Here is a 27,982-nt window from a genome sequence, read left to right as displayed (position 1 = left end):
ACAATTTTAAATTTAAATTAGTGTATATATTGACAACTCTCTTTCGTAAATTCTCCGAACATATGATGTTTCCCTTTTTTCCCGGGCAACCCGAACCGTACCAAAACTCTAACGGCCGAATTTGAGCAGTCTAAAACCCTAAACCCTACGCCCCTGATCGAACCTCCAAAATAAAAAAGGAAAAAAAACCGAAATTTTTTTTTTTTGGGAAAACCCAAAAAGAGCAAGTAGAGAAAAGAAAACGCCGAAATTACAATTACACAGCAAAAGAAGAGGAGACGAGTTTAGCAGAAGAGAAAGCTCTTTCCCGTTGTAATCAATCTTCACAGAGCACACAAAGCAGAGATTCCTAGCTGCTTCCGATTCCAGGTATCCCTATTCTAGTCTTCCATCCCCAATCCCTAACCCTGAAATCTCTTTTGTTTCAATTTCTCAACCTTTGATTTCAAATCCAGGTTTTGAAAAGGGAGAGAACTCTGTTAACTCGACTGGTGTGGCCTCTTCAACCAACCCTTCACCAGGCCTGCTTCGTTGCTTCCTCCGCCTTCGCCTTTAGCGGTATCTCTATCTACCTTCTTTATTGAATTCATATTGAGATTCACTACTATATCCTTCATTCATTAATTTTTGTAGTTAAATATTAGTTTCTGTCATGCTGGTTTAGCTTGGCAAAATCACAGCATCTTCTTTTCTATTCTCCCCCAATTTTTTATTGTTTAATGAAACAAGGAAAATATTGAAACCAACCATGTTTATCACATACATCTATGGAGTTCGTATAAAAACTAGTTTTTGTTTTATTTATATAAATATATGCTGCGCTTAGCCGGATTGATTTTACTTTATTAGTATTTGATGTAATTAAATAAATAAATAGTCAGAGTTGTTATGCTGCGGATTGTGTGAACCAACCATACAAAAACTTGTTTAATTTGATTAGAACATGGCTGTAGTAAATCTTTATGACTTGAGGGCTGTTTATATGTTCATATAATTTTTTATGTTTTAAAATTTTGATAATAATCTCATGGAATAGCTGGTTTGCTCATGGAAATCATTGCTTTTTATTTTTTCAGTTCCTGTAAGATCACTGACATGGAAGCTGAAGCTGAGAAGAGCTTAGTTAAGAGAAATTTTCTCAGAGACAATGAAGTAAAGATTCAAATGTTGTGGAAAGAGCATGATGTTTACAGGGCTGAATCTTGTGAAAAGCCTCCTGAACTGGGGGAGAAGTTCTTTGGAAACTTCCCATTCCCTTACATGAATGGTTCTTTGCATCTTGGACATGCATTCTCACTCTCAAAGCTAGAGTTTTCTGCACGTTATCATAGGTTAAGAGGTGCCAATGTTCTCTTGCCTTTTGCTTTTCACGGCACTGGCATGCCCATCAAAGCCTCAGCTGATAAGCTTGCAAGAGAGATCAAACAGTTTGGGAACCCGCCAGTGTTTCCCCAAAGTGATGAAGAGGAGCAAGGGAACCAGCAGGAAGCAGAAGATGAAAAAGCAGGTGCACCTTCAGATAATAAGTTCAAGGGAAAGAAGTCCAAGGCTGCATCAAAATCAAGTGGACAAGCATACCAATGGCAAATTATGCGTAGTCTTGGACTCTCTGACAGTGAGATACCTGAATTCCAAGAACCGTCTAAGTGGTTGAACTATTTCCCTCCATTGGCAGTGGAAGACCTAAAGGCTTTTGGCTTGGGATGTGACTGGAGCCGCTCCTTTGTTACTACAGACTTGAATCCATATTTTGATAAGTTTGTGAGGTGGCAGATGTGGAAATTGAAAGAAATAGGTAAGATTGTGAAAGATAAACGTTACACAATCTACTCTCCATTGGATGGACAGCCATGTGCAGATCATGATAGGGCAACTGGTGAAGGAGTTCAGCCCCAAGAATACACAATCATCAAAATGGAGGTAGTGGCACCTTTTCCTGCTAAGTTGGGAGTATTGGAAGGGAGGAAAGTTTTCCTTGCTGCAGCAACAGTGAGACCAGAAACCATGTATGGACAAACAAATGCATGGGTTTTGCCCGATGGAAAGTATGGAGCCTTTGAAATCAACGACACTGATGTATTTGTTCTTACTCAGAGAGCAGCACTTAACCTCGCCTATCAGGAGTATTCTAGAGTCCCTGAGAAGCCTACTTGCTTGGTTGATCTCACTGGTTATGATTTGATTGGTCTTCCATTGAAATCGCCACTTGCACTCAATCAGATCATTTACGCCCTTCCAATGTTGACAATCCTAACAGACAAAGGTACTGGGATTGTGACCAGTGTCCCTTCTGATGCTCCTGATGATTTTATGGCCTTGCATGATTTAAAATCGAAGCCAGCTTTCAGGTCAAAATATGGTGTGAGGGATGAATGGGTCATGCCTTTTGATATTATCCCAATCATTGACATTCCCGAATTTGGAGATAAGGCTGCAGAAAAGGTGTGTGTAGATCTCAAAATCAAAAGCCAGAATGACAGAGAGAAGCTAGCAGAAGCCAAGAGGTTGACCTATTTGAAAGGATTTACAGAAGGAACAATGCTTGTGGGAGAATTCAACGGAAGGAAAGTTCAGGAGGCGAAAGCACTGTTAAGGAGCAAGCTGATAGAGGCAGGTGATGCAATTATGTATAGTGAACCTGAGAAGCGCGTAGTGTCAAGGTCGGGTGATGAATGTGTTGTGGCATGTACAGAGCAATGGTACATCACATATGGTGAAGCAGAATGGAAAAAACAGGCTCAGGAGTGCTTATCCAGCATGAACTTTTATTCTGACATGACACGGCATGGATTTGAACATACATTGACTTGGTTGAATCAGTGGGCTTGTTCACGATCATTTGGGCTTGGGACGCGCATTCCCCTGGGATGAAAAATACTTGGTTGAATCGTTGTCTGATTCCACCATTTACATGGCTTATTACACCATTGCTCACTTGTTGCACAATGAAGACATGTATGGGGGTTCCAGCACATCTGGGGTTACACCTAAGCAAATGACCAATGAAGTTTGGGATTTTATTTTCTGTGATGGTCCATTTCCAAAATCATCTGAGGTGTCACAATTAATTCTGAATAAGATGAAGCAGGAGTTTGAGTACTGGTATCCTTTTGATCTTCGAGTGTCTGGTAAGGATCTAATCCAAAATCATTTAACCTTTTGCATTTACAACCACACAGCGATAATGTCCAAGAAGCACTGGCCTCGTGGATTTAGATGCAATGGGCACCTCATGCTCGATTCAATGAAGATGTCCAAGTCCACAGGGAACTTTATGACATTGCGTGAGGCAATTGCAGAATATTCTGCTGATGCCACACGGTTCTCTTTGGCTGATGCTGGTGATGGTGTTGATGATGCAAATTTTGTTTCTAGTACTGCGAATAAGGCCATCCTAGATCTCAGTAAAGAGATCTCCTGGATGGAAGAACAATTGGGTGCAGACAAGTTGAGAATAGGTCCCCCTTCTACTTTTGCTGACATGGTCTTTGCAAATGAGATGAATATTGCTGTGAAGATGACTGAACAGAATTACCAGACTTGCAAGTTCCGAGAGGCCCTTATTACTGGCTTTGTTGGTCTTCAAGCTGCCAGGAAGTGGTACTGGATTTCATGTGGCTCTCAAGAAATGAACCGTGATTTGGTGTGGCGCTTTATGGATGTACAGACACTTTTGATTGCTCCAATCTGTCCACATTATGCAGAATATGTCTGGAGGGAGCTTTTGAAGAAGGATGGGTTTGTGGTAAATGCAGGCTGGCCTGCAGCTGATGCTCCAGACTTAACCCTCCAGAGTGCCAAAAAGTATGTGGAAGACTTGATTGGTTCAATGATCAAGCTGTACAACAAGCAAAAGGCAAATTTGACCAATAAGAAGGTGATAGGCTTGATATATGTTAAGGAACAATTTGATGAATGGAAGGTAGAGTGCTTGAGGATACTCCAGAATAACTTCAACAGAGAGACTCGTTGTTTTGCTGCAGACAGTGTCATATTGGAGGCATTGCAAAGTAGTTCTCTCAATCAGGGTAAAGATTTTAGACAAACCCAAAAGCTTTGTATGCCTTTCTTGAAGTCAAAGAAGAAGGATGCAGTTGAACTTGGGGCTCAGGCCTTAGACTTAAAGCTACCATTTGGAGAGATTGAGGTCCTTCAACAGAACTTAGACTTGGTTAAGAGACAAGTCAAACTTGAAAAGGTGGAAGTTTTGTCTGCTACCAACCCAGATGATCGTGCTAAAGCGGGCTCTCATGCGAAACAGATAGAGCAAAATCCTCCATCCCCTGGAAGTCCAACGACCATCTTCTTGACCTGTTAATTAGCTATAATCTTTTTGGTTGATATCTACAATTTACGTACAGAACTCTCTTTGTCAGATTAGTTTGCTCACTTAAATTGTGTGGGTTTTTCTTTTATTTATTATTTATTTTTATTAAAGTTCAAGCGTGGTTGCTTCTGTTTTCAACAATTTCAGTCAAATGAAGAAACTAGATCAACTTTGTGAGTTCCAAAGTTCAAAATTGGAGTTGAGTGGGGCTAACAATCAAAGTAACAGTTCAAAATTGTCTTTTTATTTATTTATTTAAATTTCTGAACTGCCATTAATGGTTACTGTCAATATTTTGTGCATCTGATTAGTTGGGATTGAGACAACTGATAGCTTGACTTTTTATCAGGACAGATCCTGGAATATTCTCCAGAACAACATCATATTGTTCTTCAAATTGGTGAAAATAATTTGGAAAACCTGGCCAAAGCTACCTGAGCTCGCTGAACCTTACAAATATGATGAGATCAATTTTAAGTTTGTGCACTTGCTATTACCTATCTTTTTATTCACAAAATTTACTTAACTTTCATTTTTTTCCCTTGACCCCTTATTTGACCTTCTATGTTTTACCAGTTGTGGATGTCCAAGTCCAAGAGTGGCTGGACATGGGTGCTTTGGTGCTCGCCTTATGCTTGATCCAAAGGTTTGATCACATTTCTCATTATATTGTTAATTGCAATAAATATATATATATATATATATATATATATATATATATATGATTGTTTTCTGTATACTGTGTTCTGATAAAGGCATTTGGTCTTTACAAGGAAAGTTTGTTGCTGAGTTTATGTCAGTGATTGCCGCATACACAGATGCCCCTGTCGGTGTGAAATGTCAAATTGGTGTTGATGTTCATGATTCGTATAGTGAGCTCTGTATGGTCCCTCTGTCTGAATACCGTCTATATAGTCAATAAACTAGTCAATATTTCTATGATAGAACAAAAAAGGACGTTGGAAGAGCCAGTGAATGATAAACTATGGACAAATAGTTTTTTGCATTCTACAAAAATATTATGCTTTAATTTTGCATTCCGTGATTGAGTTTACCTTTCTAAATATTTTCTTTGTTTGGTTCTTTATGATTGTGCTGTTATACCATGGAAATATGAAGGCATTCAGTTCTACAGAATCTATAAATTATTGTGAGTCTGTTTTGGCTTCTCTTTGGGCATTGGTTTCTGAGCAGTTCAAGGATTATGACTACTGTATCATCATGAGAGATAGGGCAGCAGTCTTAAGATGATTTTACATAAGTTGTTTTCTAGTTACAGATACATTTTCAGGTGCAGTAGGTTAGTTTTTTTATTAGGTATTCTGGTGCTTAATGAGTCTGTTTTCCTTTTGTTGTATGATCAAGGAATAATTTTTCCTCTTGATTATCAATACAAATGTTTCTATTAAAAAAAAAAATTATTGTGAGTTTAGAACTACTCACAGTCTGGTGCTTCTTCTTAGTTTTCTTATCATAGAATCCAAATTATCTGAGTTATTCGAAAATTAAATTAAAAAGAATAGGTCCAAAAAGAAAAAGAGGACATGGTTTTACAGTACAAAACTTCATCAGTCGGATAAAAGAATATTAAACACAAATTTAACTGTCAAATGTAATGTAGGCAGATGGATGGTTAGCAAGCTGAAAAGAGAGTATAAAAAATAAGAGCGATAAGGTAAATGCAAGAGCTTTCTAGATTTTCCTATATTGGGAAAAGCATTTTATTACTAATTTGGAGCAGTCTCATAAATAGAAGCAGGAAAGAAAATGTAGCTTTGTGGTAAAAGTTAAACAGGAACCACATATTGCAATATTTTGTTGCGCACACTCTTTCCACATATTACAATATGGTTTGCTTCTGTTTTCTGTTTGCTTCTGCATGAATATGTTCTAAGGCATCAGACTTAACAGGTTATATAATACTCCCCCCACCCCCCCAAAAAAAAAAGAGAGAGAGAAGGAAGAACAGGTGTTTTGTTTCTACTTTGATTAATTCTCCTCCTTGCCGTGTTTTCTTTCGTTTTGTGTTCTCCTGTTTAATTTGGTTAGTTTCATTTTTGCATATGCATTAGTTGAGGTTTTGTTCTTTTTTAGGTTTCTATTGTCAGTCTTTTTTGTTTATTCAAAGCTTCTTTCATTTTAGTTTTTGCTGTTTTGTTGGTGCTACTTTTGCATTAATTGTTCTACGTTTCTTTGCGGTTTTGAGTACTTTGATCTATGTTCATTGGCCATTTTTTGTAGGTTTTCTGATCTATTGTTTGTGTTTAAGTTTTATAATTTTATTTGCTGTTTTGCAACAACAACAACAACAACAAAAATTGTGCATTTTATTATTTTATTTTGCAGGCCTTTCTTGGTTCCTGGTTTACACATTTTTATTTGTCAAAGTTTTTTTTTTATTGTGTTTGTTTTGTGTGCTACAAAGCTTCTGGAGTCTTTGTTATTCCCTCTTGCTGGTTTTCTGGGATAGGAAAGTGTTGTTTTTTCAGTTGGTACTGGTCCTTATGTTAGTTTTTTTGTTTCAAGTTCTTTGGTCCTCAAGCTGAGTTGTGTTAGGTTTTAGATTGCATCAGGTTTTTTAGTTTTCCTTTTTTGTCTTCGTACTTTTGTTGTGGTCTGTCTTCTTTCTGGTTCTTTGGCCAAGTTTTTCCATTGATTTTCCATTTGGCTAAGTTCTTTTAATTGGTTAGTTGTTTTGCTTTAGAACTTTTCGTAGGGATTTTGACTTTGGGTTGCCGAGGGAAGTTTTCACTAATAGCTTCTGTTGCAATCTTCAGCTTTTGTTTTTTCGGTTTTCTTACATGTGCTTAAAGTTTGTTCCAATTTGTATTTGGTTTCTTCTTGCCACTTTGATAAGTTTTGCCTTTTTTGTTTTTTTATACAAGCAATATTCTACTTTAATGTAATCTAAACTATGGAAAGGGGAATTCAAACTCGGGTGTAGAGTGGGGAGCACAACCACTCTAGCCAACTTGGCTAAGCCCGTGTCTTGCAGTTTGCTTTCTTTGTTGTAGTTTTTTAACTTTCTCTTGTTTAGATGTTGAGCAGGTTATCAACAGGTTTCCTTTTCTGCTGTTCTTCGTTGACACCGAATCTAGCCCATTTGATTAATGCATTTTGGTGCATTTATCTTATTTACTTTAAAGTCTAGTTCGATGCTTTTGATTTGATTCATGGTGCATTTATCCGGTGCCATTCATTGTTGTCTATTTTGAGAGTATCTTCGAAAGGCCTAACGTCAATTTGTTTTTCTTCTCACTTTTTGTTGTTTATGTTTTATTTTTCTGTTTTGCTTTTAATTTTTCATGATAATTTTCTGTTGTAGGGTGATGATTTCTGCTGCTGGCATGGCCATTTTGGTGTGTAGATTGAAGAGGTGTCCAAGCTTTCTCTTCTTTCATTTTTGTTTTTTCGTTTTCCCGTGATTGTAAGCCACAAATCTTTTTTGAAGATTACGCTTTTTGATTCTTAGTGAGAGTTTAGGATGGTTCATTGTTATCCTTTGTATTCTCTTAAAGGTGCTTCTATTGTTTTGAATATAACATCTCTTTTCAAACCAAAAAAAGTTCACCCAGTGTGTTTGGAGTGAGAAAATAACAACGTAAGTTGAACAAGACTCAGAAATTTCTGAACATGTGCCAATTTTCTTGTTTGACTTAATAAATAAAGAAATTTATCATTTGTAAGTGGAAAAGAACTATCAAATTCCACATAAATGGATGTTATTTCTAAAATCTCAAAACTGAGCTTTAGAACCAATAAAAGAAACTACAACCATGTCATTAACGCCACCCTATCCTCACCATCGTCTCTACTACGATCACTTTTGCGATAGTCTAAATTAGAGGGGAGGGGAATTTCTCACATACACACAAATGATTTTGTGAGGGTTCGAACATGAACCTCTATTTTGCAAGTCAAAACCCTTTTCCACTCGGCTAGATTCTGTTGATACCATCACTATTAATTATCTAAAAGTTGATACATTCACCAATATCAGTTGTAAACTCCGTACTTCATCTTGTTTATAGGTTAATACCTCAATCAAAATTAACTGTACATAGTGTGCAAATCTGATGAACAGATTTTTAAATCCCAATAATTTTGATTTTTTTTTTTTTAAGGGTTGTTGTAAACTTTCTTAAAACCCAAGTCTTATAACAAATATTATAAAACTAATATATTTTTTATTTTTTATTTTTTTGGAAATGACCAAAAATAATTCATTTTGATAAACGAGTTACAAACTTCGAACGTCCAACAAACGCCACACACGTGCATTTGAGAATGTGATTCAATTTGATAAAATGCCATTAAAAGTCCAAAATTTACGATTCTACCTCACACTTCTTCTCTCTCCATAAGCAGCTCTCTGTAACCAATAAGATCACACAGAAGAGAACGAACCCAAAACCAAAATCAAACAAAGCCATGGAAACGCAAGACAACGAGATCGAAAACCTCAACAGCACCTCTTCATGGAGTTCTGCCGCAAACTGGACCATCTCCGGTGGCTCTCTCGTAAACTGCGTCTCTTTCGAGTCGTCTTTTTCTCCGATCGACGACGAGACTCTAAAGTCCACCTCTGAATCCTCTCTTATTCTGCACCCTCCATCACCCGATTCTGCCCCTTGCGAGATCACCAGTATGTTCCGGAACTTATTTTTCTCTGAAAATTTTACATTTTCGTCAGATATTTTATGCGTTAATTTCTTTGTTGAAATGTTGTGATTAAAACAATTATGTGCATTGTTTTACTTTTTCAGTTTATGATAAAAAATGTGAGGTTTAGCTCTCTGTTTGGGGTGCGAGAAAATGAAGGAAAACAATATTATATCAATTGCGGTCCTTTACATCCTTATTGTAGGTTAAGAATTTGAAATAGTAACATTAAGATCTTGATTAACAGTTTGGTAACATAGTCTGTAGGCACCTATTTTCAACTTTTGGAGCAAGTGTATTAGAGAAACCGTATGTGTATTCGTCTGGTTTTCTTTTTTAGGATTAAGATTTTATGTTAATGACATTTGATGCTAAAGTAGATTTCAATTAGGATGCGGATTGCCTAGTTATTAAAATAGCGAATATGTAGATGGAGCTGAAAGTAGGAGCTGCATCTGGTATGTTGAAAACAGAGGATAAACCGGAACTCTGCGGAATAGTGCCTAAGATGAGTTCAACAAGAACATTTTAGTAGCTTAAAGTAGAAAGAACATTTGTTGGAGCACATGATGTTATTAGGGTTGTGCAAAATGCATGAAGAATGTCTGACTCAACTGTTTCGACAGAGTAATTAGTTAAAAAACCTTCGATGATGTAGTCAGACGTTTTTTTTTTCTCCACACAACTATTGATTTTATTAAGGAAGGATTTCTCGGTTCATATGACTAGTGATATTTGAAGACGCTATATAGCTCAATCTAATTCAAATTTGTTGATTCTTGGAAAAGATCCTAGAGTGTTAAGCCAAGGTAAATATGGCATGGTCAATTCACCTAGCTATGAAAAAGAAGAAGGATAATAGAAATATTGTACATGCAACAATGCACTTGAACCTTCTGGTTTAAGTTTTGGAATGGCTTAGATATATCTAAACCTATAAGGTAGAGTTGTGAATGCAGCGTTTTGTTTTGTTAAGATTGTTGTCCTCTGATGTAAACAGTTCATCACTTAGTACATGCTACAAGCATTTTAATCATAAAACAGTCTGCCTTACTGTTGAAAATATATATTTTTCTCCCTTTTCCCCCTATTGGTCAGTTTTTGGGGCTATTTTCTTGGTTTTCTTATAATAGTGTTTATTCTTCTTTTGCACAAAAACTTCTCAACACCTTTATTTCTTTCTGTACATTATGCATCAATGTCCTTTTGGGAAAAAGAAAAAGAAAAAAGAAGAATCAAAATGGTCAAAGTTCAAGTGACTCGACTTACTTTTATAGTCTCCTTGCAAATGACCAACAAATTTTGCTGCAGTTAATTTCACGCAGAAACATGAGGTCCAGCAGGTTTATGTTCGGAGTACTGCCCGAGTCTATGAGATATACTATGCACCTGATTTGCAGAGTGGCAATGAGTATCTCTGTACAGTTCGCTGTGGAATTGCTGACAGAGATGAAGAAGTGCTTCATACAGGTGATAATGAAGAAGTACGTTCTACAAATTCAAATGGGTCTCTTAAGGACCCATCTGAAGAAAACTCAAGAAATGGAAATGGTCTGAATACCAGTGAAGATGACTGGATTGAAGTGAAAGTCCCAGATACTCATGTGCTTGATAATAAAATCAAATCCTTGCCATTAAAGTTGGGTTCTGCACAGGTATGTTGCTTAGCTGTCCATTTTTATTAATCCCAGTGAACCCCCTCCCACTTTTTTTGTTCTTCTGTTTCTTTTTTCCCCCGTCTAGTCAATTTCGTCAAATGGTACCCCTCATGCTTGTGGCCACTTGTATTGATGTGTTTGTCCATCCTCCCTTTTCAAAGAAAAACTAAGAAACAGGTTTGGAAATTCTGAAGAAGCCTGTGATCTGGACTCTGTGCCGTTCCAGCTGAGAGGATAAAACTAATTTGTATTTATGAGTGCAGACTATCTAAGTTTCAAATCAGCTTATTGGTGTGTTCTTTGGCCAATTTCTATTGCACTTTTCCAAGTTTAGGGTATATTATTACTGGTTCAAGGCCTTTTTAGGCACTTCTTGCCACTGGTAGTGCCCCTTTAGTGCTTGTGTTTGGAGGGAGAGTGGGGGAGGGGAAGGAGTGAGAGGTTTTGTGATAATGGGCTGGGTATGAGTGACCAAACATCAGAGTCCTAATCTATATTGATTATTATCTTTGCTGATCAAGGTAATTTTTTCAGGCTTTTTATGAAGCTACAGCACAGATTAGTGATGCAAGTCCTTGTGTATCGCTCACACTTCGTCTACTGTCGCTTGAGAGGAAAGATTGTGTTTGTATTGATGAGGTCTACGTGTTTGCTGACCCTGTTGATTCAGCTGATTCAGAAAATCAAGTGAGTACAGTGGAAAGCTCAGCTGGGAGTTCTCTCATGGCCATGCTTGTGCCTACTCTTTTACAATTTTCTAAAACAAGCGGTGCTCACCGAACACAAGACAGGCGCAATTCTGATACATGGGAAAAACAGAACTCCCTAGAGATTGGGTCACAAACAGTTGGTTCTACCAGTGCTGCAACTAAGATTCAGGAGGAAGGAAAGGCCAGCATACCTGATCACCAAGAAGTAAAGGTTCAGGATGTGAATAGGGCTACTGTGGGTACAGCCCAATTACAGATCCCGCCACTAGTTCCTTTTAGAGAAAGCAAACCTGATTCCCCCCCATATAGTCATGTAGAAAGAGCTGTGGACCAGCTTTGTTCTCGAATGGGTAGAATAGAGGATCTATTTTTGAGGTTTGAAGAAAATATGCTAAAACCAATAAGCAGTATTGAGGCAAGGCTTGAAAGGGTAGAGCAGCAGCTTGAAGTACTCACAAGAAAATCACAGAATTCCGGGTTGCCAACATGCTCAAGATTCTGTGCACCTTCTTTCTCATGCATTGAGTCTGAATCCAACTCTTTCTGCAATAGTGGAAATGATTATCGCCATTGGGAGGCTTTTGAATCAGGTAAGAATGACGTTCAATTGGATGCACTCCCGACCACACCTTATGACATGTCTGGTTCAGTAAATTCCCCTCGTTTGTTCCCAAGTCTAGTAGTAACTGCTCCTGAATTTTCAAATGGTGATGATGAGGAGGAGGAAGAAGAAGAAGATCATGAATCAGATGTAGTGGTAACTCCTTCAGAAAATAAACCGAGGCCTGCTTTGACAATTGATGACGCTTTAGCATCTGCACTAGCTGGATTCATGTCTTTGACTTCAACCCAGCCTGAGAAATATACCCAAACCCTTTCGGTTAAAGCTCCTGATTTTTCAAATGAGGAAGATGGTAGTGTTGACAGAAAATCTCCAGCAAGTGTTGAAAATGATGTAGGCGCAGATCCTTCCATGTGCTCTGGTGCAATTAATGAGACAAAGAGCGTAAAAGATTCAGTTGCTGATTCAGCGAAAAGTTCTTCAGAGAGTGAGGGGAATGTGATAAGATCTCCTAATGATGAGCACACTGATAAAACACTCGGAGTTGATGGACTGCACCAGCGTTATGAGGATGGAGAAGAAGGCAAACTTGTTGATGGCAAGAGCATTGGGAATTCAGTTGATCTAGCCAATCGTGGCCTGATGTCTAGAACTGATTTTTGTGAGATAACAGAAGAGATTGAAAATGGAGAAGTCAGCACGGAGATAAGCAACATCCTGGATCTTGATAAAACTGATATACCAAACTCGTTGCCTCAAGATCAGACTGATGATGGACTCAGTAACACCCAGGAAGATACTTATACAGAGTCTGATTTAACTACTCCAAAGGAAGTGACAGAAGAGAATCCTGACAAAGATATTCTTCAGAATATCCTTGAACTTTCACGCGCAGCTTCCGTGGTGGATTTTGGGACTCCAGTTCTGGATGTGAAATTCACTTCTCAGGATAGTTATGATAGCCCCTATTTTTCTCTTGAAGCTCTTTTAGCTGAGTTGCCAGAATCAAAGACTGAAGCTCCTTCCGTCAAGGAAACTGATGATGCGGCCCCGGTTGGTGAGGGTTGTAAGTTGATTTTGGTGGGGGATGAGGAGCCAGTTGGTCCTGCCCCTGATGGTAAATTCTCTGTGGATATGGATTTCTATAGTGTAGGAGAACCTTTGAGCATGTGGGATGACGATACATGCAATAGCCATGAGACATTTGCAGCAAGTCTCATTTGATGACAGTGTCTCTTCACAATCTTCTGTACATAAATCTGGGCTAGACACTGCGTAATACTGATTGTGGTCTGTTTCTTCTCTTCGTCATTACTCGTATAAACCAATTCGTATTGAGGTATTTTGAATCCTCAATTGTGAATCGTAGATGTGCGAACCCTGATATTAATATATAAAATAGGAATTCTAGAGTTTATATGACAAGCTGAGAGAGTCAACAGTAAACAACGTTGAATTGAAGAAAGTGTGAATGAGTTGATTTGGAAATGAGCCATAAGAACTGACTAGCTATTTGTGTGAATCAGTTAGGCAATTGTTATTGCTACTTTAAGGTCATCTACTCTTACAAGTGCTTAACGTGATAACTTTTCTAGAATGCCAATGACAGCTTCTAAGTTACTGTTGACTTATCTAATATAATTAGCAATAAATTAATTAAATGGAAAATTAGTGTTGACTCTAGTTAGTAAATTTGCGTATAGAACAACTAGTATACAAGTATGTACATATATATTTTTTTAACTTCCTTTTTAGAACAATTGTTTATTATACGGAGAAATACGCATTTTTAAAACCGAACGTATTATACATGCATGCATGTTTTTTCACGTATTTTCAAATAAATAGGGTATATATTTGAAGTATAGCCCCGCGGCTATGCGCGTTAAACAAATCTGAATACATTCCAGGTGTATAGCCGAGCGGCTATACTATTAAATATTCGAATATATTCAAAGAGTATAGCCGCGCGGCTGTACTATTTAAATATTCGGCTATACGAATATATTCAAACAGTACAGCCGAGTGGCAATACTATTTAAATATTCGAATATTATTCAAAGGGTATAGCCGCTCGCTATACTAATTGAATATTCTAATATATTCAACGATTATAGCCGCACGGCTATACTATTTAACATATTTTTATATGTGAAAAACGAAGGGCGCCTCAGGAGCAGTGAGAGATTATTGCAAGTCATCATCAACCACGATAAAATTGGGTTACTCAACAAAGTCCTCACGATGATGAAATAAAGGGTTACTCACATCGCATGTTGAAAAATGTAGCACAAGCATTCCGGAAGGAATCTGACATTGGCTGCTTCACCCCAGATCAGGAAGTACACTGAAATATGTAGTAACTAACTTTTTTCCTTGCTAACTACCTCCAAACTGCACAAAATTGAGTTATTCAATAAGTCTCCATCATCAAACTCCATTTTGTATGAATGCTAAAATCATGGAACACCCAGGTCTAGAATTCCGTACTTGCTCCAAATTGGCTGAATGCATAAGTAGTCACACCATTTAATATAGTTGTCAAGCGACTATATGTTAATGAACAAAAGGTTAATATTATCGCAAAACAGAATATAAATATAAAAAAATTAATTATTAGAATATATTTAATAAGTATAGCCGCGCGACTTTACTACTAAACATTCATCAAATAACCCTTTTTTTAAAGACTTTAAAATTGACCCTTATAAATGTATCGTATTGCTCACGTATTACCTTTTTATCACTTTTTTTTTTCTTTCTCTTGATCGCATAAATTCGTCTTCCTTATTCACTTCTTCTTCTTCTTCTCTGCTCTCTTTGGAATTTCAGAAAGGAGGATGAGTTCTCTATCACGCAATCTGGCTCGCTCTATCTATGACTCTCTGTCTGACTCGCTCTCTCCCAGCCTCCCTTCCTCGTTTCCCTAGTCATCACTGTTAACCTACCCCTTACACAAAAAATTAGTTAAAAGTGATAAAAACCTTTAATAATAAGCATATGGTAAAAAGATTTTGAAAAATACGCATATGCATATACATGTACATAATTTTCACGTATAATATTTTAGTGTCCCGTATCAATGAGGATCCACCACCTGACGCTGGGACTTCTGTGTCATTTGCTAACTTTTAGTAACACGTGTCAATATCCTAAAGACCCAATCGACGTAGGTCCTACATACAGCGTTTTTCCTTCCGTCGATCCCAAAAAAGGAAAAAAAAAAAGAAAAAGAAAATAAAAGGAGAGAGCAGATATTTGAATTTTCTTTAATCTTGTGAAATTTGAAAAGACAGACCCCGCTTGTGGTTTAGTGCTGTGTGTAGAACATATTTACTCCTCAAATGCTCAGCTGAATCCTTTGCCCATTGAACATTGCAGAAACTGAAATCTAGGGTTAGGGTTTTGTGGTAAAGAGCAAGATGGAGGCTGCGGTGGTCGACCCCGGCTCGAAGCTCCTCAAAGCAGGACCTGCTATTCCCGATCAAGCTCCTTCCATGGTAAATTTTCCATCTTTTTGCTTTCACTTTCTATTCTCCGCTTTGTTGCTCAGAAATTTTTTTGGTTTTTTGGGAAATGGAAAACTCCAACTGCGATAAGCTATGGTTGTTGGTGTCGGGGAAATAAAAATGAAAATCCAATTTATCTTAGCAGGGTAATCTAGGCTTTCTTTTGATTTCTTAAAGTGGGAACTTTAAAGGGACAAGTCAACCTGTTGTTTGAGGTCAGTTTAGTGGCAAATATTTCACGGTAGAGTGTGCTTGGTTTCTGGGGACGTTGTGGAAAAGAAAAGGAAAAATATGGTTTGTTGTGGGCCCAGTGAAAATTTTAGCAAAATAATGGCCGAATTATGAGGGTTTCTTTTTTGTTTACCCCTGTGGCATGGATATCTTCTTGTCGGTCGTCAATTGTGAGGAAACACAGAATGATTCTCTCAGTATGTTGAGTGGATGATTTTTTGCCTCAAATTTTCACTTTCAATTGGTTCTTGTTCTTACTTCCATTTTCCTTCTTCCAACCAATCTTCTCTTATCACATATATCTCACTCCTCCCATCCTGCTATAATTCTTATCAAGTAACACTTGCATTGCTTTGTGATCCTTTTAGTTCTTAGAAACTAAACAAACAATTGACTGTTTCTGTCATAGATGATGACTTTGTAAAACATTTTGAGAAAGTATAAAAATATTATTTTCAAAATGTGCATATAATATTCGGAAAAGAAATATTTTTTTTGTTCTCAATGAACCCAAATTTGTGTGTTTCCATTTCTAGAAATTGCGTATTAGGAAAAGAAGATTTTCATTTATAGTGAAGGTTATCATGGCCTTGCATTCAACATAATGACAATTCAATTCGACTAATCTAAGCTGATGAGATAGCTGTGGTCTAAACCTCATTTTTCTTTTTTAGTTTTTCCTCTTAACTTTTATTTTCTGTCCATATGTTTCAGATAATTCCTAACCAAATGAAGTGCATTCTTGATGATGGATCAATTAATGATAATTCATCATCTGAAGATACCATTGTTGATCCAGTTGTGCGAGGTCTTATTAGAGATTGGGATGCCATGGAAGATCTGTTGCATCATGTTCTATATACTGGCCTTGGATGGGAAATGGGCAACGAAGGGCAGATATTATTTACTGATCCACTATGTACCCCCAAGGTTAGCTAATCTGCTTTTTGTTGAACACATTAAATGAATATGGAATAGAATGGTGTCATTGTGCAAGTCTTTGCTGAAAACCTGAGTATTGTGGTTATTTTTGCTGTTTTATCGTTCTTATATAGTTTAACTTAGAAAAGCAATGGATTATGTTGAAAGACTGTGATCTAGACTGGTAACATTGTGCAAACTCTCTTAGTGTCAGTATCATGATTATAATCATTACTATTCTTGTTTAAGTAAATTTAAAGAAGAAATTCTGTGGCCTCAAGTTTTTATGCTTTGAATCAGTTTGTTGTCAGTGCATAGTGGTGAGAGTTGCCTTTCTAACATTATCTCACTGTTTGTTGCTTCTTGCTTGTCTTTGTGCATGAATGCAAGCATGCTACCTTATTTTGTGGGTATAAAAACTCTTGTACAGGAGGGATAGGGAAGGCTTGTGTGGTTTTGAAGTGCCGTAAAGTGATTGGTGACCCTAGAAGTTGCCAATCTATCTGTCTAGAAAGAAAAAGCCTAGGAATAGAACTTTCTGCTGCTACATAATTCCATTTTTTGTCAGTGTAGTTAATATATTTCCTTTTAAAAAAAATATGAAATACAATTTTTCTACCAGGCTGTCAGAGAGCAGTTGGTGCAACTGATGTTTGAAACGTTTAACATTTCGGGCTTCTATGCATCAGAGCAAGCAGTATTGTCACTTTACGCTGTAGGGCGTATCTCCGGATGCACTGTTGATATTGGCCATGGAAAGATAGGTATATATATACCTTGCAGAAGGGAACCTATGAAATCTTATTTATTGAATACATAGTGATGTTTGAGCTATTCTTACGTCTTCCTTACTGCAGGCTAAGTTATATGTATTTTAAATATAATAAATCTATCTCATCAAAATTCAATTTATCCTGTCTAGCATACAATCAATCAATTCATTTGCACTTCAAAATTTGTATTTATTTTAATTCACAAATCTAGGAATAGAAGGTATTGTGTTGCTATGCCAAGCTATAAATCTATGTCATCCAAATTTGTGTTTTAAGTATATTATTGATAGTTGATATTGTGTTGCTATGCCAAGCCATAACAATCCATTAAGCAATTCAGTGCATTAGGTGACCCTACAACAATATTAGTCATAAAGATGTATTGGTGACTGAACTAATGCTGGCGAGTTTTGGTTCACCAGCATGACCTGTGAATGTCATTTGATTCATCTTTATGTGCCAGCTAGTGGTCAATATTATTATTCAATGGAATGTTACTCTGGATTATGTAAAAGGAACAAAACCGATTGTCTTTTAACTGTGCCTTTTTGTATCTTTGGCCATTTTTCACAGATATTGCACCAGTAATTGAAGGTGCTGTTCAGCACATTGCCTCAAGAAGGTTTGAAATTGGAGGTATGGATTTGACGAAGTTACTTGCTGAAGAGCTTGGGAAATCCAATCCTTTGGTGAATATCAAGATGTCTGATATTGAGAAAATAAAAGAGCAATATTCATGTTGTGCTGAAGATGAACTTGCTTATGAGAAGACCAAAAATGCATGCCAGACGGAGCAACATACTCTTCCTGATGGACAGGTCTGGTTAATTTTATGAAATTTTGATCTAGATAGATGGAAAAGATACATATGTAGACATGTAGCTTATTTGGGTTAAGGATATGTTAACCTGAGTACGTCATAGTATGCCTATAAGTCACCATTATATATGTTGTAACTGGCTTGCACTTGTCATAATTAGCTGGTTTTGTTTAATTTGTATCCAGGATCTGTTCATTATGTTTTACATGGATAAAGAGTTTTAACACAAAATTATCCACACTGAGATCTTCTCTAATATTGTTGTACCCTAAAGAAAGATCTAATGAATGATGTTTAAAGTTCAAAACACTTCTTTCTTTATCTACTTAAAAGAGGTGGAATTTTTGCTTTGTTTAGACACAACAATGATAGTGATCCCATCTCAAGATAGGTCATGGTTAAGTTGACTCCAAGCATAACCATCTATGTCTCTTCCCCAAATCCTCTTTTTCCCCATTTTCATTACTCTGCTTTTTGACAACGTTCTGAATGTAATACTGGTTATTATTTAGGTCATTACGATTGGAAGAGAAAAATATACTGTTGGTGAGGCTTTATTCCAACCATCTATATTGGGGTTAGAGGCTCATGGGATTGTTGAGCAGCTTGTTCGTTGTATTTCAACAGTGTCGTCTGATAATCACCGTCAATTGCTGGAAAATACTGTACTCTGTGGTGGCACTTCTTCTATGACTGGTGAGTTTTATAGTCACTGATGCTTGTGCGTTTCAGATGCAGTAATTAGTATGATATATTTTCTTTATCTTTTATCCTTTTTTTCTTTCCCTGAATAATTGGTTCTTGTTAGAATACGTTGGACTTTTTTATATTTAGATATCTGCAATGCAAGGCCCTTTCTTTGGACGCTTTCATTATCCTTATCATCTATATCAATTTAATAAATGGATTCATGAAGTTGTAGGGATCCGTGGTTTTAGAGTTCCTTTTACATTTTTCTTGTTTGACATATTTTACAATACAATTATTATAAGGGCATTACCAAATTTGAGTTTGACTTTCTTGTTTCAGAAGAAATAGAAACTTGGCTCTGTCATTGCTGATTGGCAGTTTGGTTGCTTTTTATTCCAGGTTTTGAAGAAAGGTTTCAGAAAGAAGCTGGTCTATGCTCATCTGCTGTCCGTCCTGCTTTAATTAAGGTAATTTATTTTATTAATAAAATCTGCAATTTGGTTTTAGCTTGAGATAGGGTGGGGTAGATTTAAAGTTCAAATGTGGCCGGGCACATCTGAAAATTGATCAGCTAAACATTGTCAACATTCTTCCACATGATGTCATCTTCATGGGTCATGACATCGCACCTATTGTTTACTGTCACTAGGACCCTGTCTAAAAACCACAAATTCTTGATAATTATGATGAAATAACCTTTTGAATTTCAAATTTGAGGTCCACATACTAAAAATGTAAGTATGGCTAGTTTTCATTTTTGTTTCTGAGGCCATCTATATTTCACAGCCCACACTGATGGTTGTGACAGTTTCTGTTGTATGTTATTTCCCTATCTTTTTTGTTACATGTTAATAAGCGATGATGCTATATATTTCATAATTCTTTACAGACAGTTGGCAGTTTGGTGTTTCTGATATTTCCGATAGAATGTATGCCTAATATCTTGTTTAAAAAAATAAACATGTTCATTGATTTGGAAGTGGTTTTTGACATGAAGGGTTTATGCGAGAAGAATATTTAATGGTTACACATAACATTTTCCCAACACTGTTTTCTTTGTACTAGCTGCATTGCCAAATTCTTTTTCTAATCCTTTGGTGTGGGTTACAGCCTCCAGAATATATGCCGGAGAATTTGTCAATGTATTCAGCATGGGTGGGAGGTGCCATACTAGCCAAAGTTGTGTTCCCACAAAATCAGCATGTAACCAAAGCTGACTATGATGAAACTGGACCTTCCGTTGTTCATCGGAAATGCTTCTGAGGATTCTTTGTCGTTATGAGTGAGTCCTTGGAAGCCTAGTTTAATTTGACTAATATACTTGTATTATAATGCATGATAATGGTAGCGGAAAATTATTGGCTAGGATTCTAATTTCAGAATTATAGTGCTTTGGTGGCTCCGTCAATTAGTTTCATTATCTACTCCAGCTTTAGCCTTTTTGGTCATGAATTGAAAGGTTCAATCAACTTTTGGGTCGAAACATAATTAACGGACTCATGCAACCTGCATGTGCTCTTTTATATGTGCGCCCGTTATTTCATCTGCATTTGATTTGTAGAACGTAATTTCAGTAACACTGTGACATCTCTTCAATTGTAGGGAAAAGTGTTTCTTCATATCCAAACATTTGACCACTATATATATATATATATACATACATATATATATATATATATGTATATATATGCAATCCCCAAATACTTCCACCAACTAGTTTCTGAGGGAATTGGGGATGCTGCTGGGGGTTTTCCTTTGTTTGTTTGTTTGTTTTTTTTAATTTTAAATTTAATGTTATAGGTGTTTTTTTTCCTTTTTAAATGTTAGGGTCTATAGAGAGATTGCAGAATTCTGGTCATTTCTTCCGTCTCTTCATCTCCATTTGCTGAAGATATTTCGTAGTGTGTTTCACCCTTAGAGGGCTCATGTCTTTAAGCCTTAGATCACCACCAATTCCTGACCTTATTGGAGAGCAAGGAGGAGAGATTTGCATCAAGGAAACTATAGGAGCTTATGAAGCGAGGATAGGGTGGAAAACTAGGAGCTTGAGGTTTACTTCATATGCACGGAGGTTTTGGAAACCTTTCAAGCACATTATATTACTTCTGAAATTATTGCATTTACCCCTCCACTGAAGTCCTAGATTCGATTTCCCCCACCCCCAATATCGTTTGTATTAGAAAGTTATTGCCATGCTTGGCTTTATGTTTCTTCGTAACAAATTAAAGTTAAACACAAAGAATTCTGCATAGCATAGATTTATTTTTCTTTGCTATTTACAGTAAAAGCTACAATTTGGCTTCATTTATATTGTGACTGAGAAATCAAAGTATAATGAATGTGTAAATAATAAAGAAACTTTTTAAATTGTTGAAGAACACTTTGGAGAAACCCTCCCCCTATGGATTAGACTAACATTCTCACAGGAAGCTTCGGCCGTTCCTTCGCCAAGAGGTTTTATGTAAACGTTCCGTAACAAGATTCCTTGGCATCCGAAGCGCTTGCTGCAGTCGAATTTCACTGCCACTTTTGAAGCACTCGTGCCTTTTACATTGTCATACACCACATTGCTTATTTTCACAGCTGAAGTCTGCATGCATGTGAAGACACCTCAAATGATCAATATTATATATTTATAAATGCTCAACTTTTACATCGTGTACATAGCTGCAAATATAAAAACAGCCTAGTATGTTATGTTGTCAGACTGTAAACTCTGCATTTTGACGAAAGTGAGTCTAAACTCAACCGTACCTGTTCTTGGCATGGCTCGTCCTGATCACAGTAATATTGGTTTATGATTATTGGATTGCTCACGTTGTGCATCATAATATTTTTGAATACGATGTTGCTGGCATATCCAGAACCGCCCTATATGCATGAAGCAAAATAGACAGGTTTGTGTCATTGAAGTGATCTATGAACGTGAAATTAAATGACAAAGTTGGAGATGCCCAAAATTACACATGTATATTTGAAAATGAAGTCTTACCTGCCAAGTCTTTATTCTCAATCCATTGGTGGTGCCCATCATTTTCGCTCTAGAAACCATCACATCTGAAACCTCTGCTTCTGAATTCCCAGCACCTAAGCTTCCAATGCTGCAATTAAATCACCAGAATATGTATCAAAATTAGTACAATAAATTTATAATTAAAATAATTTAAAAAAGTTGTCGTGTAGAATGTGTCTAATGGAAGACCTGATTCCATGGCCTGGTCCGCAGATTATATCCGTAGCTCGAACATTTCGTGACCCACTTACTATTGAAATACAATCATCCCCTTCAATAGATTAAAAAAGAAAAAAAAAACATTAGCTCTTTATTAATAGTAAGTATGTTTTTAATTACGCCCTAATTGAGAGCCGAACATGTTATGTTATTAGATTATTATTTAAAAACATATTGACCCGTACCTGTCCTAATAAGACAGTTCATTATCTTAATATTTTGTGTTCCTGTGACATGGATTCCATCTGTGTTGGGGCTATCCTCTGGTGCAGTTACTATGAGATTCGAAGCTTTCACATTCACACATTCGTGAAACGAAAGATGCATTTTCTGGGGATTTCGGAACCTTATATTGTCAACTTGCAAGTTGATGCACCCGAAGAAAGTCATGGCCTTTGAACAAGAAAAAGAAAAAAGCTAAGTAAACAAATTTCAGTAATTAAATAATAGAGTGCTCTTTTAAAATAATAATCTAATCTCAGTGCTGTAGGTATGATGATTAGTTCTTGGAAATAAATAGGACCCATAAACTTACATTTGGTGCGATCGTGCAAGGCTGTGACATAATGAAAGGTTGTTCCACAAAAGAAAATAAACTGTAGTTAGTCTCTGCACCTAGAATTGGGTTATAAAAAAATCAACATCAAAATTAAAGTATGCACAAGAACTTGGTTAGTCTATCGAATTACTTACAAGGGCTTCGTTAACCTTGCAAGAGTTTTGCCACCATATCCTTCCATTTCCATCGATGGTGCCACCACCTTCGACTCTAAAGTTTGTCACATTTTCAAACACGATCCAATGCCGTGTGTCATCACTGTAATCTGATCGGTTGGGAGAGGCTTTGATTGTTCCATAGATCTGGTAAAATGGATCCAATTAAGAGTATATTATTTTACCATGTAAAACGTATGGATAATTTATTTATTTTAATATAAACGATAGTCTAAATTATAAGGGGAAAGAAATTTCTCACACATATACTACTAAGATATCATGGGTCAATGAGGTCTAGCTCAGTAGGAAAATGCATTGACTTAACACCTTGATAATTTAGTTGACTATCAATTGTATTTAAAAAAAATTTCAAAATATGAGATTAAACTACGTACCATCTCTATAAGAGATGTGGTAAAGCAATCATATTAGTTGAAAGTCGACAAGTATATTAGACAAAGATCCCCACGCCACTCGAACAACGCTTCTTTTTTCTATTTTTTATTTCATCTTCGAAACGAAGAGTGTGGGTCCCACATGAAGAACTTAGGGGGTAAATAAATTTACTTGTGGATGCGTAGTCTAAATTTATACAAGCATGTGCATCATGCATTTTATGAGTGTTGTGTTGTACAATATGTAATGTATATATAACTAATAATGTAGGCATATGTATGTGCTTCAATTAATTTATGAACTCACCTTGAGGGTGATAGGAGAATTGCAAGGACCAGAGAAATTGATTGGTTTCAGGTGATAGTTCCTGTTAGGAACCACGAGATCAACTCCCCTTTGAGAAGAACAAGCCTTCTTCCAAGCTTTTCTAAACGCCTAATAAAACACAAAAATAAAATATATAATCGCCAACCTTTCAACAAACCCCATGCTACTCATTAATCTCTCATATAATTTAAAACAAGACCATCCAAAATACCTGATCCCTTAAACAAGTAAAAAAGAATGAATAAGGACATTTTTAAAAAATATATATATATATATATATTAAATAATTAAAGAGAAAATATTAACTTTTGCCAACAAAAATAATAAAAAAAGAGAAAAATAAATAAATAATTTAGATGGGTTACCTGGGTATCATCCCCGCCATCTCCTTTAGCTCCAAAACTATCCACATTAACAACAATATTATTTGCTGAAGCTGAATGATAAGCAGCACTTGCCCAGCTGAGAATAGCTAGCCTGCTTGTCCTTGATATTGTAGGGGAGGGTTTTATATATTCATCATGATCACCACTAGAATTAGTTTGATGGTGATGATGATCAAGTACAAGTGGGTCCTCTGGGACGTTACTGCTAAAAGAGAAGGAAAAAGAGGCTAAGAAAGCTATCAGAAGTATGGAGAGAAAATGGCTTTGTGAATTCATCTGAGCTTTCAAAAGTTTTGGATACAAAAACAATTGCATGTCCAAATTCAAAAACGTTCAAGACAGACGCTTGGAGGATATGGGATGTGATCATGAAAGACCTAATACATATTTATAGAAGAGAAGTCAAAGTTTCTAGAGAGAGAGAGAGAGAGAGAGAGATTGTGAATTAGAAGCAAAGAGTGCTTGAGTCAGAGAAGTATGGAGATTGAGAAGCAGGAAATTGAGACGAAAGAATTACTTTGGCTGGCTGTTAGCCGACTCTCTGGTCTCACATTAGTTTTCTCTCCACTGAAGAAAATGTGAACGTAATATATTAATTGGATGCATTGATTTTAGTTTGGTTACTGGTGTTTGTGCTTGTTTACCAACACACAAACATACATATGAATACAAATTACCCGCGTGACTCTTGTTCCCCTCACAAATTTGTGAGGAAATCAAAAACTTTGCTAAAGAACCATACTCAATATAGGAATATTGCAAAAACCAAAATAAGAAATGAATCAATCCCATATAGAAGAATTTGATATATATTTTAATAATAAATTCTAAATGAACGCTTTATAATTTGAGTAGATTTGTACCACCACGTCAGCATGTCATTGAGTTTTTTTTTTGTCATTCTACCATTTGACACATATACCAACTTTCATATATTAACTAAAATTTTCCAACATAAAGATACGAATGCAAGTGCATAAATACGTTTTAAAAACCATATATTGTTTTCTTTACGTTATTACAAGTCATGAAATGTAATTTTATATTCTTACGGTTTTTTTAGTAGAAGCGATAATCTAAACTATAGGGGATATGATTTTTATATCGTGATTGCGAATCAAAGAAGTCATCTAAACTTACTACCACGTTGGAACATTTTCTATCTAAAAAATCGGAATTTATACTTATTTCCCTTCTAAAAAGTTAATTAAATAGATACGAATGATAGATTTACCAAAGTTTCTCTTCTCTTCCTTTCCTTTTAGTTGGTAGTTATGCTGATGACGTTTCACAAGAATGGACAGAACTATTCTGAATCAAGAGAAAGTTTGTCTGTTCATTGGTGTCACATGCTGTTGAGGGTACTTTGTTGATTTTGCTCTCTGTTAGGTATAATTTGACATTTGTTGAATGCTAATAGGTATTTTTCCACTGTTAAGGTTTTTTGAAATTCCCGTTGACATGCATTCAACTAATTATGATTCTGACTTGGAAATCTAATTTTCCACTTTTAGCGCCGAAATATGAGCCGTTGGTTGGCAAGTCTCTGAAAATGTTGTCAACTCATTTACCCGTATCATGCGTTATGCGAGGGACTATAGAATACTATATGGTTGTACGGTTATGTAATACATTTTCACTACTAGAAAAGCCGTTTATAAACTACAGCTTAATTTACTTTTGGCCACGGCAAACAGTGTTCGTGGCCTATAAATGGTGGATCCCACCATGCCTTCTCACTCTTGCAAATATTAAATTGTTTGTGATCCACTACTTTAAAACTGTGGCGGACTACTACTTTTTTAAGTAGTGTTCTCACACGTGTTATAATATAAGTGAATAGTTATTGATATTATTTCTTAAAATGGAAGAAAATAAATCATGTTATCCACTCATATTATAACACGTGTACAAAATGTATCATGTGACTATATGAACGGAGAGCTTTTCCCTCTTTTCCACCCAACTCTTTGGTCTTAAGAATACTGATTTTAGGAATGAGTGATTGCCATTCTCCGACTCAATTTCATATTATTTAGATATTTCGATTAGGAAAAAGTAAGATATTAGAAACTTCAAAAACAAACATTGGGTTGCGCCATACATATGAAAACGTATACAATAATGATGTATTTGGCGAATCAAATACCACGGTCTAATAAAGAATCGTTTATGCTAGACCAACATATTTTTCTAGGGAAACCGGTAAATACTTCTGCTACGAAAAAAGGTTGTGATAAGAAACACTAAATTTCTACCGTGTAGAAAACACAAGACCAACATATTTTCTTAGGGAAACCAGTAAATACTTCTGCTATGAAAAAAGGTTGTGATAAGAAACGCTAAATTTCTACCGTGTAGAAAACACAAACATATATTTGAGCTCATCACAAATAAAACATAATATTTTTTAGAATACTTTAGATCTTGTCTGGACCTTGAAGTTTGATTGATAATTTTTAAAAATATACTAAAATCCTTTATTTGTTCAATCTTCTCTCTCTTCCTCTTCTTCTGTTAAATTTCCTCTTGATCCTACATATTTATCTATATAGACTCACAATTCCACTTTTGGACCAAATGAAGTATTCTTCATTCAGTCAGTCATCCACTTTGGAACCCGTTCAGCCTTCTTGATCTTCAGTCATAATACCCTTCACAACCCACTCAAACCTATATAATAATTAATATTAAAATTCCCGTTTTTACAAATAACTTTTCTATAATATTAGATACACACACACACACACAAAAAAAAAATTATACAATTTAGTCAACAAACAATGTAATAGATGATTTCGCAGTGTTTCATTTGTTTTTTTGTTTTTTGGGTTGAAAATTTAGCCATCATATACTATTGAAAGGGGTAGAAAAAGAAGACAGAGATCAAGAGGTGGGTTAGAAAAAGAAGACAGAGATCAAGAAGATTAGGCGAGTCTATCTGCCCATAGGTTTCTTTTATTTGTTTTGAGGTGTCGTACTCGTTATTCTTTGGGGCGTCCTCGTAGATGACGTTGTCATTGACTTCAGGTTGCTATCCCCAGCGCTATGTTTTTGCTTTTATCAATAAAAAAATTCTCTTAAAGTCGTGACTCTGAAAAAATGATACATAACTTTTTACCATCCATATAAAGAGAGTAGTTAGCTGATTAGATTAGTTTGTTATTAGTTACTCTTGTAAGCAATTAGTTAGAGCTGTTGTGAAACAGCAATTAGTTTCCCCATGCACAGAAATATGCATGATTTCATCACTCCGGCGTCATGAAATAGGAGAGAGAAACCTAAGTTCATGTATTACGTTTCAAAAAAGTTCCACTAAGGCACAGTGGTTGGTCGTGGGTTGAAAATCTTAGCTAAAGCAAATACGTGTCATTAACCACCATAGAAAACACCTTCACCACGATGATCATTATTAATACATCATCATGTTGTGTAAGTCCCTCTGAATATGATTGTGGGCATACAAGCATTGAAGGGGCATACGCATGATGTCAAAGAGAGGAGAGGCAAAGAGCAAAGAAAGTTAGGGAAGTTAGCAGGCGATTAGGTAAATTAGGTATTTGGGTAAGAAAACTGAAAAAGGTGAGAGAAAGTAAGATGGGTTGTGGTAAGAGATGGGATTTGCGTGTAGTTACATAGGTTTTTTTGGGGATGAATATATAACAAGTAAGAGTGCTTGTATTGTAATTGGCATCACCTAAGAATTGGCGTGGTGTGTTTGGGGAGAAGTAGAGGGATGGGGAGGTTGGAGTGAAATAGATGGTGAAATATTGCGTTATTAGTTGTTGTTGCCATTCCAACAAGGCTTTTTGTCTCTATGGATCTTATCTCTATGACATAATCAGAAGCCACAAAGTTCTCCTTATGTCACAATTGCATTTCTTTGTGGCCTAAGTGTGTAGTAATTTAGTTGCCATAATAACACCCTTATATCATAGATTTATTTTATCGGCTTAAAATCACAAATGGTCCTTGTTGGTTTATCTCATATGTCAAGATTAGTCATCTGATTTTAATTTTGTGAAGAATATCCTTGTGGATGTTGTCTTCATTTGCTAGCT

At 36.2% G+C, this 27,982-nt stretch overlaps 4 protein-coding genes and 1 pseudogene across 7 annotated transcripts; 4 read left to right on the top strand and 1 right to left on the bottom strand.

Annotated features, from left to right (window-relative positions):
* The first annotated feature begins 54 nt into the window (after positions 1-54).
* Positions 55-4,415, top strand: LOC103330449 (leucine--tRNA ligase, cytoplasmic pseudogene; annotated as a pseudogene). Its single transcript, XR_016126888.1, has 3 exons — positions 55-369; positions 456-558; positions 1,077-4,415. The product of XR_016126888.1 is annotated as a leucine--tRNA ligase, cytoplasmic pseudogene (transcript).
* On the top strand, positions 4,386-7,825 carry LOC148916641 (uncharacterized). The gene is made up of 5 exons (XM_089051969.1): positions 4,386-4,525; positions 4,682-4,804; positions 4,904-4,973; positions 5,106-5,208; positions 7,653-7,825. The coding sequence occupies exons 1-5, from the start codon at positions 4,479-4,481 to the stop codon at positions 7,655-7,657; spliced, it is 348 nt and encodes a 115-aa protein (XP_088908095.1). The 5' UTR covers positions 4,386-4,478; the 3' UTR covers positions 7,658-7,825.
* Positions 7,826-8,675: 850 nt separating this feature from the next.
* Positions 8,676-13,344, top strand: LOC103330448 (40S ribosomal protein S27). The gene is made up of 3 exons (XM_008233034.2): positions 8,676-8,972; positions 10,301-10,644; positions 11,182-13,344. The coding sequence occupies exons 1-3, from the start codon at positions 8,759-8,761 to the stop codon at positions 13,141-13,143; spliced, it is 2,520 nt and encodes an 839-aa protein (XP_008231256.2). The 5' UTR covers positions 8,676-8,758; the 3' UTR covers positions 13,144-13,344.
* Positions 13,345-15,168: 1,824 nt separating this feature from the next.
* Positions 15,169-21,195, top strand: ARP7 (actin-related protein 7). Of its 3 annotated transcripts, none has more exons than XM_008233033.2 (8): positions 15,171-15,419; positions 16,374-16,589; positions 17,203-17,344; positions 17,927-18,171; positions 18,686-18,869; positions 19,263-19,330; positions 19,974-20,145; positions 20,691-21,195. In XM_008233033.2, exons 1-7 carry the CDS (start codon positions 15,342-15,344, stop codon positions 20,124-20,126), a joined length of 1,086 nt encoding a protein of 361 aa, XP_008231255.2. In that variant the 5' UTR covers positions 15,171-15,341; the 3' UTR covers positions 20,127-20,145; positions 20,691-21,195. The 3 variants fall into 3 exon arrangements, with proteins under 3 accessions (XP_008231254.2, XP_008231255.2, XP_016650325.2); XM_016794839.2 differs by having other exon boundaries at positions 20,700-21,167; XM_008233032.2 differs by lacking the exon at positions 20,691-21,195 and having other exon boundaries at positions 15,169-15,419; positions 19,974-20,311.
* On the bottom strand, positions 21,092-24,519 carry QRT2 (Pectin lyase-like superfamily protein). The gene is made up of 9 exons (XM_008233049.2): positions 23,901-24,519; positions 23,515-23,643; positions 22,789-22,956; positions 22,631-22,651; positions 22,281-22,488; positions 22,066-22,147; positions 21,856-21,964; positions 21,618-21,734; positions 21,092-21,453 (listed from the first exon to the last, which is right to left on the bottom strand). Exons 1-9 carry the CDS (start codon positions 24,234-24,236, stop codon positions 21,226-21,228), a joined length of 1,398 nt encoding a protein of 465 aa, XP_008231271.2. The 5' UTR covers positions 24,237-24,519; the 3' UTR covers positions 21,092-21,225.
* Positions 24,520-27,982: the final 3,463 nt, after the last annotated feature.

The sequence above is a fragment of the Prunus mume genome, linkage group LG5, assembly GCF_029339155.1.
Source record: "Prunus mume cultivar Tortuosa linkage group LG5, ASM2933915v1, whole genome shotgun sequence".
Taxonomy (NCBI): Eukaryota; Viridiplantae; Streptophyta; class Magnoliopsida; order Rosales; family Rosaceae; genus Prunus; species Prunus mume.
This window is presented reverse-complemented; position numbering and strand designations above follow the sequence as displayed.